The 19,064-nt window shown below is 40.5% G+C and overlaps 1 protein-coding gene across 1 annotated transcript in view; it reads left to right on the forward strand.

The window, feature by feature from the left end:
• Positions 1-18,556, forward strand: part of CDYL (chromodomain Y like) — a 192,562-nt gene extending 174,006 nt beyond the window's left edge. The window contains exons 3-7 of the mRNA XM_030552332.1: positions 1,480-1,736; positions 2,460-2,632; positions 10,595-10,805; positions 14,939-15,082; positions 16,924-18,556. Coding sequence (XP_030408192.1) covers positions 1,480-1,736; positions 2,460-2,632; positions 10,595-10,805; positions 14,939-15,082; positions 16,924-17,082 — 944 coding nt within the window. The 3' untranslated portion in view covers positions 17,083-18,556. The remainder of the gene's footprint in view (positions 1-1,479; positions 1,737-2,459; positions 2,633-10,594; positions 10,806-14,938; positions 15,083-16,923) is intronic.
• Positions 18,557-19,064: the final 508 nt, after the last annotated feature.

Raw genomic sequence — 19,064 nt, forward strand, 5'->3', positions numbered from 1 at the left:
CTACGTTTCTTATCAGTGGTGGCAGCAGACCTCCCAGCCTTAGGGGTACGAGGCTTCACCTCCTTAACTGTTGGGGGTGATTCCTTCTCTCCTGTATCAAGAAGAGCATAACAGTTATCTTTTACCACAGCAGGAGGGTTCGCAGCAGCGGTGGAGCACTGCCTGCTGCTAGAAGTAACCAGCTGGCTGTGTCCACCCTGAGCCTCCTCCTCCACTGGTGTGTCAGATACACCCTGAGGCATCTCCTCCTCCACTGGTGTGTCGGTAGTCCTGTCAACTGGGACAGCACCGTCAGCTGTCTCCACATGGATACTGTCCAGGAATTGCTCATGGATATGGATGTTCCTCAGCCTAGCCACCTCCTCCTGTAGCTCTCCCACCTGCTGCCTGAGAGACTCCACCAGTAGGCACCTTTCACATTGGATGCCACCCCCAGCCTGGATATCAGTAAGTGGAAATTGCAAATTACAGTCTTTGCAAGCCCACACCAGAATCTGGGTAAAAGCATCCATGCTTTGGTGCTCTGTCTGGCTACAGGCGCAGGTGGAGGCGACAGAAGCAGTGCTGGCACAGGTGTTGCGGGTCCTCCTCACCATTGTAAGCCTCCCTCTGTCAAACTCTCTCAAATTCCCGTCTACAGCTCCCTGTCTGCTCTGCTCTGCTGTAAACAGAAAGGTTTTGGATGTGGCTCAGTTTATAGGTTCAGGGGACCAATGGGTCACAGATGAGACCGACAAGGGACCCCCTCTCCCTTCCTACTCCCCTTCCAAACTCCCTTGCAAAACTCCCTGTTAGCAGCTCCTGTTCGCTTCAGAGATTGATTCAGAGCAGTACCCTTCCACTTCAGAGATTGATTCTGCGTCTTTCTCACTAAGACTGTCCTGTGTTCCCTGTTCCTACCTTTCTGTAAACATTCATATACTCTATATGGTCTTGTTAGCCCAACTCTTTTATCTGATTTTTGTCAAAGGTATGAGTTTGGTCAGGAGTTTGAGCTCCCACTTTTGTTTAAAACAAAGCCCTTCACTTTCTCTTTTGTATATGGTTTTGAAAATTTTAGGCCACTTAGAGGAGGGAAAAAGCAAATTGCCTCAGGTAGTGCATCTTTGTCATTTCTTTTATTTTAATATATTTCTAAAAATGTCTTAATTGCTTTACTGATAGGGTCCCCAAGTAAAGAGTTTTCCAGTTTTAGGAATAATCAGATAAAAGAAGAATGGGCAAAATTTATCCCATTTAAAAATGTCTTTTCTCATAGCCTTAAAATTCATGCTTTAGGTATTTCATCCTTTGCAGTATTTTGCTTTCAGGTTTGGTTCCATGTACAATTTTTTTAAATGTTTGCCAAATGGCAGAGAACAAAGGCACTTGTTTTTGTATGTTGTCATAGTATGCTTTGACTGACATGTCTCCATGATAAGAGATTTTCCAGCTATAGAACTAAATTAATAGAACACTGTTGTTTCAAACTCTTTACAGGTACATCCACCTTTATTGAAGCATTAGCAGCCAACGGTACAACCAACATACAAACATCTGTAACAGGAGTGACAGCCAGCAAACGGAGATTTATTGATGATAGGAGAGATCAGCCTTTTGACAAGAGGCTACGTTTCAGCGTGAGACAAACTGAAAGTGCTTACCGGTATAGAGACATTGTTGTCAGGAAACAAGACGGATTCACACATGTTTTGCTATCAACAAAATCATCTGACAACAACTCACTAAATCCAGAGGTTAGAATGTTTGTTTTGCGTGGTTTGATTTGTTTGCTTGCTTGCTTTTTGGGGGTGGTTGTACAAATATTTTAACAGCTGTAATTACAGTATTATTATTAATCACAGAAATATGAAAAAACAACTGATAGTTCAGTAGTTTCCAGAAAAGTCATACTAGTGCATTTAAAGTATTATAAATGTGTAAATATTATACTTTCTTGCCTTTTAAAATCTGAATCTTAGTATATTTCAGTTTTATTTATTAATACAGTTCAATATACAACATTATCTGAATATTTAGAGTTGCAGCCTTTCATACTAAACAGAGTGGTTTATTAAGTGCGACTTGAAATAAACGTCAGCCTAAATTCAAGTCATTTTTCTGAAGTGGTTGCATATGCCACCTGGTGTTCAAATTACAGAAATACTGAGCGAGTGCTGTAGCAACAGATGCAGGTTGCTGGATTTCTTCGTAATGATTACATTATCTCAGTGTAATCATATTTGTGATCTGTACATTTTTAACATACATTACTAGACTCTCTTTTCCTTTGGACAATGAAAAATTTGAATGTGTTTAAACAAACAACTGCAGCAGAATTTGCAAGTATCCCAGATACTAGGGAATACACAGGAATGTAAAAGTTCAGATTCAGACCTGACAAAAAAGAACAACAGTTTGTTACTTTTTAATAACACAATACAAAGAGTCTGACGAATTTAATTCCTGCTGATTTTCAGGTAATGAAGGAAGTCCAAAGTGCACTGAATACAGCAGCTGCAGATGACAGTAAACTTGTGCTGCTCAGCGCAGTTGGTAGTGTCTTCTGCTGTGGTCTTGATTTTATTTATTTTATACGACGTTTAACAGATGATAGAAAAAGGGAAAGCACTAAGATGGCAGAAGCTATTAGGTATGTAAAATTGTTTTTTCATTGTCTAAACTAGTTTATTTTTAATTTATCTCATAAAAGATCTAACTGTTCTTCTTAGTAGGAATTTAGTGTGGTCAGATGTTCAGTTGTGATAATATACAGTGTGCGTAACTTGTTTATATTACTTGTACCTTTCTGTTCAAGTTTACGTTTTATTCATAGCTTTTTACTCCATTTTTGCCATGTTGAATTAGAGCCCGTGTCTGATAAAAACTTAGCATGATAGTGTCCCTAATAGAAACAATGCAGACTTGAGAAATGCTTGTCAAAGATTATTTTAAATGTATTGTTCAAAAGCAGTACAAACAATATATAAATGTGCTGAAAGAATAGATTGAACAAAGTCCATATAAAAAAGGTAGAATGACAGACATTCTAAACGGACGGCTTAATCTTTGTGAGCAACATCCTAGCTAGCTGTCAAATTCAAATAAATGAACTTAATTGTCTTATACAGCATAATTTTTCAGGAAAGAAACATACCACTGAGATGGACACTGTGCCTGTGCTGGATTAGAGGCATATAATGTGTACCTCTTGTAATATCTTAAGGATATTTTTCCCCATGTAACTTGTAAACTGGTTTCCTATTACATTTTGATTATCTGAATGTTTACATGTAGCATAAATATCCAAAAATATACATAGAAGAACTAATGCTCATAATTCACTCCTGGGTTTCATGAAAAAAGATAAAAGGTTTCATGTGTTCATTGGTTATGTAAGTGGAGAAGCCATTTGAACCAAGTGGCTAATAAGTGCTTGCCTGCATGGGGAAATTATGCCTAGAAAAGGTCGAGTGAGAATGTAAAGTGCGATAGCTGTTCCAGAATTACTCCCTGTTTGGACATTTTTATTCCAGAATACAAGTGTCTTTTTCCAGTTTTAACTTAATCCACTTCAGGTCATATTTTATTGTCTAATAGAAATAGCTATTCCTGTCAGTTTTCCCGGGAGACGAGCTCTAAACCCAACTCCTCAAAGCTGTTTAGCACCTAACTCTCCAAGAACTAGTTTCTTTTTAAATAGGGTTTCTTTGTCAGTTTCACCAGTAGTGCTAAAGTTTTCCCACAATTCTGTCTAGCAGGAGCATCAGTGGTTAAAAATCACTCAACACTGGGAACACCTGATCTTTCAAATGTAGGTGTATTTGTGAGTTCTTTTAGTTTAAAACATTTCCTAAGAAAATACTGTTGATGCCAGATTCTTAAGCTCTGTTTGGGTCTGATCCATCTTCCATTAGAATCTGTGGGAATCTTTTCATTTGCTTAAATGGATGTTAAATCAGGCCATCGGTTTTAAAGGTTGCCCTTCTATCTTTCAGTAAGGAAAAAAATTGATACTGCCTGCTATTCTGAGATTTTTGAATAGCTGAAATAAGTTTCAATACAATGTTTATTCTAAATGGGCAAGCAGAAGAAGCTACAGAAATGCAAAGAGAAAACAAAAGGTGTCAGAATACAGGAACTCACTACCTACTTAGCATTAAAATATTACAAGAAAAATAGGTTATAGAAGGCTAACTATAACCTAACTACAGTAGGACTGTTCGTTGTTTTCCAACAACTGCATTATGTTGATGAAACACGGTTGCTATGGCCCAAATTCTCAAATTTTTACAAACATTTTTATCTTCATTTGTTTTTATAATTATGAAGCAAAAAGGAGCTCCTGTACAATTCTACCAGCTGAAAATTGGAGAAAGCCATCGAGGTGAAGGGGGGCAATCTCCATTCTGCCTTATTTAACCCATATAAGATCTATTACAACTTTTGTTCTGGAATCATGAACTTTAAGCACAATGTGACTCAGACTAATTAGATAAAAGGGGTAGAAATGCTAACCCTAAAAGACAGTTTTTCTGCCCTTCCCTCTAGGATAGTGATTTTTTGTTCTGAGGAAGGGGCATATAGGCTCAGCCTTCTAAAACACTCTTCTGTTAAACTGTTTCTGAGCCCAGTCTATTGGCTAGCTGTTGTGGTCAGTATGTGTTACATGGCCAAAAGTGTTTTCAGCTGAGTTCACTGACTTTAAGATGCCTTGCTTCTCCAAGAAAGCCAAATTAAAAGCAATAACACAAGATGATGGTTCACTTGTGACTAAGTTTTGAATCCTCTGATGAACATGATAGCTAGCAACACAATGACCAGGAGAAGTGTTTTATGGCCTAGAATAGTGTGTTTTCCTTCAGAATTTGTACTGATGTTCATACCAGTCAGGGACCACCATATGATAGGACAAGACCTTAATCAGATTCTGAGATACCATACTGGACCAAAAGGTCTTCCTTCTTCCTACCATGCCAAGCTGCCTTCCTCATATTTTCCATCTGAGATGAGGAGGCTTTAGAAAATATCTGAGATTCAAATCCTGTCTTAAACTCACCAAGTAACACCCTTTCTGACAGCAAAGGAGTAACAGCCCAGTCTGTGCATTCCAAAACATCGTAAAGAAAGCTTTGGCACTTTGCTGCCTACTTCTTGGCTCTTAGGCCTTTGTTCGAAGGAAAAGTTTTTTTTCATTTTTATAATGGAAAGAAAATCAAACTAAGGAAATATAGTAACTTTTTTAATATCAGCAGGTTTCTCCACAGAATTCTTTTAATATCAGACCCCCTTCTGTTTTGAGAAAGAGGAGGTTACTTACCTGTAACTGGAAGTTCCTTGAAATGTGTGGTCCCATTTTGGATTCCAAATGTAGGTGCGCCGGAGCTAGAAGGTTTTCGTAACAGTGCCCGTTGACCCACATGTGCATCATGCATCATCCTCATGTTTGCAACCAGGGCTATAATAGGATGTGTGAGTCGATGCCACTCCAGTATCCCTCTTACTATTAAGTAGTCTAGGCCAAAGAAGAGGGGATGGAGGCCGGGAATTGGAATCCAAACAGAGACCACACCTCTCAAAGAACCTTCTGTTACAAGTAAGTGATCAGCATGGAGGTGGGTGTGAGGAAGTGTGATCTGGAGTACAACACAGTGTATAACTGCATCTGCCTTTCTGAAGGATGAGGAAGTATGCAGAGTAAAAGCCATATTCCCTGTAGTGAAACAGGACAAGCTTTATGGTGCCCTTGAGGAGAAGAGCATCGGCTTCTTGTTACAGGAGGGATTGATGGGATGAGACCAGCCAGGGGGTTCAGGGTAATGAGGAAGAAACAAGAAGAATTCTGTGGAGTTTCCATGATAGATGACCTCCAGTACCCGTGGTGATCTTGCCCCAATTGTGGGAGAATGGGGCAAGATGGCCCCCTAAGATGATATGGGGTGGCGCAGTAGGGATCGGGAGTGGTTTGTAAATCTTGACTAGTGTGTCAAAACTGCTGTTTTGACTGCTGCTGGGTCAAGGAGGTAGTTGTGGCAGAGGCCATATGTCGTGGCATGTGTGACTGTTGACATCAACGTTGTGGTTCCTGTTACTGCTGATAATACGGTGAGTAGGGGGCGAGTGGTCAGGGGCAGAACAATTGTTTTTACCTGCACCTCAGGGCTGGGGCATAGATGCCGAGGAAGTGGAGGATGGCTCACGAATCCTTCAGGGAATGGAGGGATTCATCCATTTTTTCTCACTGAATAATTTTCATGTATCAAAAGGGAGGTCTTCAGTGGTGGTTTGGACCTCTTGCGGGAAACCAGAGAACTACAGAACTCTGCGAAGCACAACCCCAGTTGCCAATGCCTGAGAGGCTGTCTCGGACGCATCCACAGCAACTTGGAGGCCAACTTTGCCTTGAGCTTCCCCTCATCCAAGAGAATTTGGAACTGCTGTTGCTTGTCTGCTGGCAGTTGATCTTTAAACTCAGTGTGTTTTGAGAAGTTACGAAAATCATATTTCGCAAGCAGGGTTTGGTAGTTGGCGATGTGAAATTGGAGCTCTCTGAAGAGTAGACCTTCCTGCTGAGCAGGTCAATCTTTTTTGCCAGTCTGTCCGTGGGAGTGGAGCATTGGGGTTGCTGGTGGACCCACTCCATTGCTGCGTAGATCACTAGAGAGTTGGGAGGGTGAAGAGCACGTTTGCACCCTTGGCAGGGATGAAGAATCTCTGTTCAGCCCTGTTGGAAGTGGGAGCACAGGAGGCAGGGGTATGCCAGACCATTTGAACTGGCTGTAAAATAGCCTCGTTGACAGGAAGGGTCATGCAAGAGGGTCTCTGCAGTTGGAGGATGTCCAGTAATTGATGGCGTGTGTCCTGGACTTCCTCCTCCAGGATTCCCAGAGCCATTGCCACCCGCTGTAGCAGTTCCTGCTACAGATGCACCAGGGTTATACAAACCCAACTTACGCAAATCCACCCTAACGGGAAAAGTTCCATAAGCTAGAAATAGGAGGGTTTGTTTGTTTGTTTTACGTAATTGTTGGGTATATGTTTCTGACTTATGCAAAATTTGAGTTACACAAGGCATTCTGGTACGGGACGCTTGCGTAAGTTGGGGAGCGTCTGTATTGACAGTAGTTGTCAGGTGGGAAGAGCAAGGCAGGGATAAGCGCTTCATCCAGGGAAGAGTAGGCCATAGGACCAGCAGGACCAGTTCAACGTCTAGTTTGTCTTCCTCGTAAATGGAGGTTGCAGGAGGGGTAGTGGGGATGGGTGATAGGCATTGAGATGGGTGCTCTACGGTCCCAGTTTGGATCACAGGGCAGCCTATAAGGCCCAAAGTAAGAGTCTTTGCCTATCAGCAGGTCCCATGGGTGAGTGGAGAGGAGCAGTGACCTCAGTAGAGAGCAGTGGATCTAGGCGACCGGAGGTGTAGGGTGTCATGGGGTGGCCTCGAGGGTCCAGGCGGCATTAGGTGAGCTGGTGGGATGGGTGGTAAATGCAATGGGGAGGGCACCGGCGTGGGCCCTGGTGGAACCAACAGTACCATTGGATCATGTTTCTTCTTTGCCTTACCCTCAAGTCTGGGATCCTTAGGCGGTAGAGTGGCCAGGTCAACGCACAACTTCTCAGCCGACTTGGCACAGCTCAGGGAGTGAACACTGCATCCTGGTCGGGGATCTGCTCTTGTGGCCATGGTTGTGCTTTTCCACCTCGTGGCGGGGCTTCTCCGACAGTCTGGGTAGCAGTGGATCTGGTGCTTGGAGGAGCACTGGTCACTGGTTATTGCGGGGAAGGTGTGCACCACTAGTTCTGCCAGTTTCAGGTCTGAATGCACACACGGGCACATGGCCTCCTCCATGAGGAACTTCCTGTGGTGATGTTCTCAAGCCCCTTGCATTCAGGCCTGGAACACTTTGCAAATGCTGCAATGAATGGCAACATGGGCCTCTCTGAGGCAATACAAGCAGTGTTACTGCTCATCACTCAAAAATGAGCATGGGCACAATTGAAGTCAGCCAGCCTGACAGGGCATAGTCCCTGTATTGGGAGGGGGGCTGTTTGTCCTCCAAAGAGGGAGAAAACTACACTAACTCTACTAACTGCAAGGAAAAACAAACTATTTACAACTATATACTGTGACAGAGTGAGGCCAGGTGGATACAGGAGAGTGTTAGAAGGCAGATGTATTAGTCCCAGATTAAGTAGATCCCTTTTCTCTGGGTAAGGTAACAGGGGCAGTTCCAGAACAAGCATGAACTTGCTGGAACCAATTAAGGCAAGCAGGCTAATCAGGGCACCTGAGTTTAAAAAGGTCCTCACTTCAGTTTGTAGCATGCAGGCGAGGAGCTGGGAGCAAGAGGCACTAGGAGCTGAGAATGAGAAGACGTATTGCTGGAGGACTGAGGAGTACAAGCATGATCAGACACCAGGAGAAAGGTCCTGTGATTAGGATAAAGAAGGTGTTGGGAGGAGGCCATGGGGAAGTAGCCCAGTGAGTTGTAGCTGTTGTGCAGCTATACCAGGAGGCACTCTAGACAGCTGCAGTCCACAGGGCCCTGGGCTGGAACCCGGAGTAGAGGGCAGGCCGGGTTCCCCCCAAACCTCCCAACTCCTGACAGACACAGGAGGAGTTGACCTGGACTGTCGGCCCCACCAGAGGGGAAGGTCTCTGGGTTGTTCACTGACCCACATGGTGAACCTCTGAGGTGAACAAATCTACCAATAAGCGCAGGTCCCACCAAGATAGAGGAGGAACTTTGTCACAATACAGATAAAAGGGCAACGGTCACTCTCTCAGCGGAGCGGAACAGGGGTTCCAACTCCAGTCATGCAAGCAGTAGGAGGGAACTGGAGCGGCATTGACCCACACAGCCTCAGCTGCAAACACGAGGGAATGCACAGTGCACGTGTGGGTCAACGGGCACTGCTACGAAAAACTTCTGGCTCTGGTACGTGGCACACCTGCGCATCCACGTTACAATCCATATATGGACCATCACTCAAAGAAGCAAGATTATATACAGATGTGGAAATTGATTTGCCACTATTTTGCAACTGAAGCAATTGCTTTTTTTCAGAAAGTAGCCAGTCACCAAGGGAGGTTACTACTATGTTTCATTGTTTCAAAACATTTGTGGTTTCAGCCTAGTCAAGCCTATTTCCTTTTGTCTCATCATGTTCATTTTTGTCTCCATCCTTTTTGGCCTGATTAAACAATAATATGTTGACTTTGCTGAATTTCTCTAGCGTAAACAATGCCAACACTTTTGGAAGTGTTTGCTGTACTTGTACCACACCTTGGCAATAGCGCATGAGGATAGCCAGCACCATTGCAGGGCCATTGTGAACAGAAAGCTGCAGCAATATAGTGCTTTCATCCAGTACTCCTACCCCAGACAGTCACACCTTTGAAAGTTTTGATGGTGGTGTTCTCTACTGCAGACAAGACTACTCGGGGTTTTCTAGTCTATCCCAAACCGTCTCACTTAGGAGTAATTTTTAATGTAAAGCCAGAATCAGCGAGCTAAACAGAAAGGGCTGTTGTCCTGAGGTGTTTACATACTTGAGGGTTGCATGCTTTGTTGCACATATGAGGGGCTCCTTGCATCCCTCCATTTCTCCCCCATTCCCACAAGTTCTCTGTGTGTCATCCTCCCATTCCCCTCTATTTCAGGAACTCCCTACAGCCCCTCCCTCATGCCAGGGGCTCTCTTGCCCCCTCCCCACAATATAGTCCCCCATCTTCCCTTCCCAATTCTAAATTAGGTCTCAAAAAATACTACAAATTTCAGTATAATAGTTGCTTGAAGATGCTTTGTGTTCGTGAGGTAATCAAGTTTGGAATAAACTTTTGATATAGGAAGAGAGAAAATTTCACCAAATCCAAATTGTGATATGTTGAAAAGTATTTTGAGCTGTTACACTATAAATATAAAAATTTCAATGGCCACTGTCACCCCCGGGCTCTCACTATTTTATTTCCTCTTCATTGCCATTTTCCTGTGATTGATTGCATGCTTCTGTCTTACCCAGATGGCACTTACGATACACATTTGAACTCCACAGTTCCACATGGAAACACGTGCATTATCCGAGCTTTTGACACTATTGGGCACTGAAATAAACTGATGTTGTTCTGGGTGGCTAAAGGAAGATGAGTTTGCTTATCCTTAAGACACCTAGACCTCTGAGGATCATGATTAACATGGAAGATCCAGGGATGAAAGGGAGAAGGTTTAAAAGATCTGTGATTGATAATGGGGCTGAAGTTATTGATGGATCTTTTCCCACTTGTTTCCAAAAAGCAGATTTGTGTTTTCAGGGAAGGCTCCCCTTCCTCTCTGTTTTAAGATAAATCTGGGAATACTGTCTGAGCATACTCAGTAATGGTCTGCTACCAGTGATGTCAGTTGCCACACACAACCACCTGTTAAGAACCAGGTAGGGTCGTGGGAGGTCTGCAAATACCCAGTGGTTGTGTTCTGCAGAGGGTGAGGGAGTAGAGCAGGTTCTTGAAATGTTGTTTACAACTAGTTGCTGTGGAGACTATTTATTACTGAGTGCTGAGCGGCTGATACATTTTGCTGCTAAAATGTGTAGTGATGGAGTGTTCGTTTCTTTTCAGGAATTTTGTGAATACTTTTATTCAGTTTAAGAAGCCCATCATTGTAGCAGTAAATGGCCCAGCCATTGGACTTGGAGCATCAATATTATCTCTCTGTGATGTGGTTTGGGCTAATGAGAAGGCTTGGTTTCAGACACCGTACACTACTTTTGGACAGAGTCCAGATGGATGTTCATCCCTCACATTTCCTAGGATAATGGGCCTGGCTTCTGTAAGTAACTTTAATAAAAATAAATAATCAGCTTTGTTCCCCATTAGTGCTTTATGTACAGTGATCCTGTCATGTCTTCATTGGTGCGTGGATTGTAATTGTTTTATGAAAATGGTTCATGAGAAATAAATATATTTTTAGCTTATCTACTCTGACTAGACTCTGACAAGGCCTCCATGGGTATACAAAAGAGGAGCGAGAGGGTGCATGGGCTAATTATAACCCTTCTGCTTGTGCAAGGCTAACTGGTTGTAGTGGCAAAGGTCTCCCCAAAAGGGAAGGAGAAGGGAAAACTGGGCTACAAACATGCTTCCTCTCCCTCCATATTAGCCAGCAGATCTGGGCCAGCACATCAGGGATTACATGCTGCATCCTGTAAAGGCATGAGGCAGAGACTGCTCTGTTCCCGCAGTTCTCCTAAAGGCATAATGCCTAAATCAAGCACAACCATACTGGAGTATTGCGTTTCTAGCTGCCACTATAGTTGCTTACTTCCCACAATCTTACCTTAATGTGTAAAATATATCTATGTATTTTAAGTTGTGTGGGTTTTCTCTCTTTCTCTCACGAGTAGCCTCGTCAAACTTTCCTAAGATGCACATATCAGTTGAAGTGGCTTTGTTTAATATTAACATATTAATATCCTGATATTTTAGTTCTCAAGTGTTCCAATAAGACACTTCTGTTTATCACTTCTAAGTGTTGTGCCAGGGAAGTGTGTAGTCTGTAGGATCAGTAGGTTAAAAACATGTTCCCATATCCTCTTACTGCTGAAACTGAATTTACATACAGCTTAAAAAAAATAATCAAGTGAAGGGGAAAAGTTTAGAAAAAGCTGAAAAAAGCCACAGTTATCTGCATTATTTTTCATTTTGCTTCATACTACTGTGCATTTTATTTCATAATATATATGCATCCTTCTGAGCACCATTTGATGTTAGACCCGCAGCCTAAGCCAGTATGAAATTGATGAGCAGCTCCATGAAGCAAATGCCTAGAGCTGCCTTATTTTTTTTCCTAGAACCCTCCCTCTCCCTCCCCCCATGCACTTACTGATTGATTTAGAAGGAACTTTACATTTTTATTTTACTAGTGTAATTAATTAACAGATTTCATTGTGAGACAGTCGGATACAGTTCTTTAATAGAAAAATGTAAATGTGTTAGATTAATAATTTTTTCATGCTGGTGTCTACTCTAAGTGAGCAGTCACTCCTTTCCATTTGTATTTGGTTTCTAGTTTTGAGAAACTTTGTGACTGATTATTTTTTAGAAAGTTTGAGTTTAGATTGCATGAACTTTACATGTTCCTTGGGGAATGTATTGATTTTTCTACTTGTAGCAAAAACGATTCTTCAATCAGCTGGTTCTGGCTAGCCAGAGACTGAATACGGGACTAGATGGACCATTGGTTCCTATATTGTTGTATTTTTTTTTGAAAAATAACCACTTTCTAGAACATATTGTCCCCTAGAATCATGTTTATAACTTGTTGGGAGAGGGGATCACGTGCTAATTGGATTTTTTTAAAAATAAGGACAAAGTGGATAGAGGAATTGGAATAGAATGAGTAGGAAACATGACAAAACATGACAAAAAAGCCCCATGGCAGCACATCTCAGAGCCCAGCTCTACAGCCTGGGGCTTGCGCAATGATGCTAAAAATAGAGATGTAGCCATTTGGGCTTGGGCTTTATATCTTGAGGAGAAAGGGGCTTTCAGAGCCTGAGCCTGAACGTCTAAAGTTATTCTTAGCACCATAGCTTGAACCTGAGTCTAGAGCCCTGGGCTCAGACTCACTGCTGTTTTTGTTTTGTTTTGTTCTGTGTAGACATACCCAAAAGAGAACTTACCACTCAGAGTGTTAGTGAAATGTATTATTCCTTTTTTCATTTTATTCTATTTCAGTGGGAAATGGCCAGTAGCGCTGTCAATTTTCAGAGCAGAAATACAGGTGTTGGTTGCAGAATATTGTTGACAGCAGGACTCTGGTCAAATTGCCGTTAACGTTTTGGCATGTATTGGAGCTAGATCAAGAGCTAATTGCCAGCCCATAGCAGAAAGCACTCCTTCAAAACCTGCCAAACCATAACACAGCTGAGTGCTTACTTCAAGTTGGAGAGGCTCTGCTGTTTTGTAGCTTGTAAATGAGATTTAAGATGACCAAAAAAATTTTCATTACAGTTCTTTATAATATTTCTTGTTGAAAGAGCTCAGCCAGATCTATCAGGTTCTAAAGGAATAAAAAGTCACTCTGGCATTCATACATTCCTACAGATGATAAATAATTAGACAAATTACATTTATAAATTCCCAAGTAGATTTGTAATTACAAAAAGTAAACTCAGTGTTCGTTCAGAAGTTCTTCACTTTGTACTTCTTGCAAAAGATACTTCCTTTTCCTGATGTGTTCACTTGACATCAAGTGCATATAAGAGAGTCCACGATGCAACATTCTTATAACTCTGTTTAGCTACAGTTTTGTCAATTAACAGCTATCACAAATATACTTTCCAATTTTGCAAACAGGTTCATAAACTTTTTACCCAAGGTGGATTAATAGGTGGATGTACCCAACACTTTCTCTTTTTGTACATGAGTCATAGCTTCCTTTCTGCAACTTGAGATGGAAATCTATTTACAGTGTCTTCCTTTGGATCTGCAAATACAGTGAAACTATTCTATGAAACCTCTCAATACACGGTGTAGTCTGTGTGTCTAGTGGACTGGGAATCAGTAACTTTATTTGTTAGCAAGAACTCAGATCTTTTATTTTACAGTATCATTAAGTCACTTAATCACTCTGGGCCTTAAATTTCCCCATCTGTAAAATGGGGATAGTGATTTGTAAGTTATTTGAGATCCTTGGATGAAAGACTAAGTGCCAAGCATTATTCAACTGCTTATCTTAAGAAATGCTAAATCTGTCAGATCGGGCTCATGTTTCTTCTCTGTATTCTATGAGCTCTGATACAATGGCCTTGTCATTGAGTAATGTTTCAGTTGCAAATAAATTTACTGAATAGCCTTGTGATTTCCTTTAATGTAGAAAGTAGCAACTCAGTATTAAAGAAAGACTGTCGAAGCAGCAGGTACTAAGAATAGAATAGAATGTTAAAAGCTAGAAATATTTGTGCTTAAAGTTGTGTTTGCAGGATCAGGGCCTAACAGGGCAGATAATACATGTTATCATATTAGCATAGGTGTATTTAACATTAGAAAATAATACACATTATTTATATTAGTGCACTAACTCCTGCATGAGAGAATTATCCTGCACTCCAGTATATTTTCTCATTCCATGCCTATAATCCATTTGATAAAAATACTATTTAAAACTAGGCCTCAAAGATTCAGAAAGAACAGAAGCTCTATCCACCTACTCAAAACAACTGTTTTTAAATTAAGTATTAAAACAACATATGTATGAGCTTAATACAAAGGAGGAAATACTATGAACCAGATCAAAAGCTCATTCAAGTTGCTGTAAAAACTCCTACTGACTTCAGTGGACTTTGGGATCAGGCCCTGTAAGAATATCATATTTTAAATATTTGAAGTCTCAGTGGTAAAATTTTTAAGCTGCAAAATCTGTTGCTGCATGACTTAAATATGCTTTCTTCCAACGCAGAAAATGAGTCAACTGAATGGTGATCTGTGGAGGAATGTTACTGTTTGTTAGTGCTGCAGAAGCCAAAATTAAATCACTAAAACTAATCAAACACAGGAGATGCATCAAACTGCCATTTGTAATGACTTCCATCTATTTTCCAGATTTTTTGCAATCTAATTATGATTTATTTTTAGGATGAATTATAAATAACTCTACTTCAAGTGAATTACATCTTAACCATTCATGAATGGAAAAAGTGTGACTTTTCTCAAGTATTTATCTGGTGATTTCTTATTTAATCACAAATGCATCTCTGATTAACTACTGAGTTATGATAGTTGGCAACACAACAATTTTAACATCTACTTCCTTTTTATATATTACTGATGTATTTGGATTAACATTGGAGAGCTATAGTACAACCAAGCATCCCAAGTAGTGCAGGCATTTATTAACATTTTCTTTTCAACTTTTCTTTTGTCATTACATTTCATATCAGAAATAACTTTTTATCCCCTCAGGCAAATGAAATGTTATTCAGTGGAAGGAAGTTGACTGCGCAGGAAGCTTGTGCAAAAGGATTGGTATCTCAAGTGTTTTGGCCGGGAACATTCACACAGGAAGTAATGGTTCGAATTAAGGAACTTGTCACATGTAATTCAGTTGTAAGTTTCATTTTATTTTCCTCCATTTTATGAATAGATTAATAATGAACTACATCATTCACTCATCTTTCTAGAAACAATTCGCATGGAATACTTGAGATAAATTATGTAAATTGGAGCACAAAGTTTTAATAACACATTCCAATATTATTAGGCTCATCATTAAAGAGATCAGGGAGAGAGACACCTCTCAAATTATCACACGCTGTAATAGATTCTAGGATTAATAACACAAGGCAAACTCTAAATTATTAATAGTATACTCCACATAGAAAGAGACTAATACTAACTCACTCCAAATTAAAAATTGAAATAGTTGCAGTAAGAACTGAGCAGAAATACAGAAATGAATGGCAGGTGTATTGGGAGGGGAGAGAAGAGAAGAATCTTTGATTTAACACCGCAGTGTGGCTAACTCCTCTGTGTTCAACAGTAGCAATAGTGTAGTTCAATAAAATCAGTCAAAAAACAAACAACACTGAAGTTTCCAAATTTGGATGGAAAATAATCCAGGATTTTTCCTTCATTTCAACAGCTTGCTATAAATACTAATAAAACCAGGGTGGGGTGGGGGGGAGGAGATTTTTTTAACCATCGTTAAGTACCAGGGCCACTCGGGGAGCGGGGAGGGGCAAGTGGGGCAATTTGCCCTGGGCCCCACAGGGGCCCCCACAAGAGTTTTTCGGAGCCCCTGGAGCGGGGTCCTTCACTCGCTCCGGGGGCCCTGGAAAACTCTCACGGGGCCTGGGCACCTGGAGCTTCTTCTGCTCCAGGTCTTCGGCGGCAATTCAGTGGCAGGGGGTCCTTTCGCCCTGGGACCCGCCGCTGAAGTGCTGGGTCTTCGGCGCCAATTTGGCAGTGGGGGGCTCCCTGCCGCGGGTCTTCGGGGCACTTCGGCAGGGGGGTCCCGGAGCGGAAGGACCCCCCTGCTGTCGAATTACCACCGAAGTGGGGGCCCCCCACCACCGAAGACCGCAGGCCCCCTGAATCCTCTGGGCGGCCCTGTTAAGTACTGACAATCTCAGTCACTTAATTACATACATGCTCAAAGTAGCTTTTGGGGTCAACACTTCATTTGCCCTAGAAAGAAAGAACAGACTCCACCACTTTCACGTCAAAGAACCATTTACACAATGTAACTTAAATATTTACCAACATTTTATCACACATCAAGAAACTATTATAAATAGACCTGTACATAAGAAGTAGGAGTATAAAATTCTGGACATTCCATTAAATTAGGTTAAACTCTCAGAGATGCACATAGTAAGAAGATACAGGAGCCTTCCTGTTCCTGTATGCAGGTGGCAGTTGCACTCCTGCCAGCTGGAGTTTTACCAAAATGTAAAGTTTATTTTAAACTACTAGATCAACATCAGTTTCTGCTCTTATGAAGTCTTTGTTTTCGGAGAGGACAAATGAATTGTCTAAAAATCATCAACTTTAGCATTTAAAAGCAGCCTATGAAATTTTACTTAAAAATTAAAAAAGCAGTTTTTTAAATCTACCAGGTTATAATTCAGACAATCCTGGAAAATAGTGTTGAGATCAGAATTTACCAAGTTGTTATAATGACTTCTATCCCCTTTAATACCATCTATAAAGTCTGGTTCATACTCAGATATTTCCGCTTTTATCTGCACAGAATGAAGAAGCTCCTATGTTACTTTGTGGAAAAGTAACTGCTCGATGTGAAACATATTGTCCCTTAGATTCATGGGTATAATTTCTCTTAGCAATATTGGGATTTGCCCACATACATCTATTGGTGACTATTCCACTTTACTAACAAACATTTAGCACACAGATTACTAATATCAATTGTGGTTTTTGTGCTACAGGTGCTTGAAGAATCCAAAGCTTTAGTCCGTAATATCATGAAGGTGGACTTAGAACAAGCAAATGACAAGGAGTGTGAAGCTTTAAAGAAAATCTGGGGCTCTGCACAAGGGATGGACTCTATGTTAAAATACCTGCAAAGGAAAATCGATGAATTCTGATGAGATGTGCACTGACACTGGAATTGTATTTACGTGGACAACTGGGGCATAAAAATGCCCCAATTTTATTTTGAAAACCTGTTACCAAGTCACCCATAGCGCAAAGCTTGGGGATGGGATTGGAAAGACCCTCGCGCTTATTGTCAAGGGGTTGTAAAGTACTGTATCTTAAAGAAATGAACAAAAAAAACTCTCCCTATATATAGTTTGTGTATATATATAATCTTTATATACACAAACTAAAAATTATAATTGAGTGCACTACCAAACATCTCTTTGAGGCTCTAGTTTTTGTTAGCATTGGCTAGTACTGTATCAGAAAGAATGGGGTGGGGAGGAGAGTGAATTGTGTTGTATTATTTTCTATGTGGCAGGGAAGTCTGAATAATGCTTCCCCCCTTTCACTAAAATACAGAGTTGAAACGGGTATTAGCCAGTCCCTACTTTCACGGCCCAACAAGTGGCTTAAGATAAGGCATTGTCTTGATCTGAGAAGAAGGTTGAAATACCTCAACTAATGGAACATTTTAATTTTTTTTTGTTTGAGAATAAAACCCTATAATGAAAGATTTAATTAGATAAATATCCCAAAAAGAGTGTGCTCAGGAGCTATGCTAAGAAAACACTCAACCCCTTTTTTTGGGGCGAACATGTCTAATTCTTACCTAGATAGCATAAAGAAACCACTGTCTCATGAGGGGGGGGGAAAGCTTGTTTTGCAGTATTAGTGAATCACTGAATATCTTATGTATATGAATATCCTAAGTTATAAGTTAGTTTTAGTGGTTTTTTTTAAATAGTTTGATTTTTTTTTAATAACTACATAAGTGCTTCTGTTGCTGGGTGAGAATACTACTTTCTACACAGTATGGTTTTTTTTCTATTTGCTGGATTAATTGATGTATTACACCAAAAATGCATTTTAGGTTCACTTAGAATATATTTTATTTAAATAAGTTAAAATTCTTTTGGCACACTATTACATACAAAAACTCCTTTTATAAAAAAAACTACCTTATAGTAGATGTTTAATGTTCTTTGTCTATGCTTTTTTATTATTTTAAATATACACTATATATACACAATATGGTGTAAAAGAGTGCCCTCTGTAAATAGACCTATTTTGCATTCCTTTCAGGACTGGTTACTGATTCCTGACTGCAGATATCTACTATTACTTGGGTATCTGTGCTTGCAATCTTATTGAATGTATTATGAAGAATGAAAAATCAAACCTTATTTTTGTACAGTTTTGAAGTTTATACTTGGAACTGACCACCTCCCTTCCTAGTGGAGAGCTGTACAGTATGTAAATTGCTTTTACCTTGGATTGGTACAGTATTTTTGCATCTGTGGGACCTACTTTTGTTCTAGTAGTTTGAACTATATATAAACTGTACAATCTGTAAAGTTTTTATAGAATAAATATTCAGCTGTGAAAATTGGTTAAAATAAAACTAATATTTCTTAACACATTTTAAATGGGTTTCTCTCAGTCCTCTTTTTCAAAGATAAGCTTCCAAGATAAAGGAGTCTCCCCTTTTTAACAAACTCTGTAAGTGATGGTTTTACAGCAATGAAAGGTTAGTGCTTTAATCTATTACCGTTTCCCCTCACTGTCAAGTGGAAAGTTGTCTATACTGTAAACCATTCTCTTAGAGGAAAAAAAGAATACATGAAGCTATTCTGTGTCCAGAAGACTAATCTGTTTATGGTAGGTTCTCCTCCCAGGCATTTCAAAAGGGTAGAATACAGTTTTAACCCACTAGTTCTACAAACCAGTAACTGAAATTTGTTTGGAAGTGATCATATTGAAGGAAGAGAAGAAACAGAGCATGCTAAACCAGATTCTGATTTATAGAATTTCAGCCAGATACTCATTATACCCTTCTCTCATGCTTAATAAGCCTCAAGGTGGGTATATATTGCACCTATATCCACTTGCACGCTCCTTTATGGCATTGTAAAGGGGCCTTAATGTA

This window comes from Gopherus evgoodei, chromosome 2 (genome assembly GCF_007399415.2).
Source record: "Gopherus evgoodei ecotype Sinaloan lineage chromosome 2, rGopEvg1_v1.p, whole genome shotgun sequence".
Classification (NCBI taxonomy): Eukaryota; Metazoa; Chordata; order Testudines; family Testudinidae; genus Gopherus; species Gopherus evgoodei.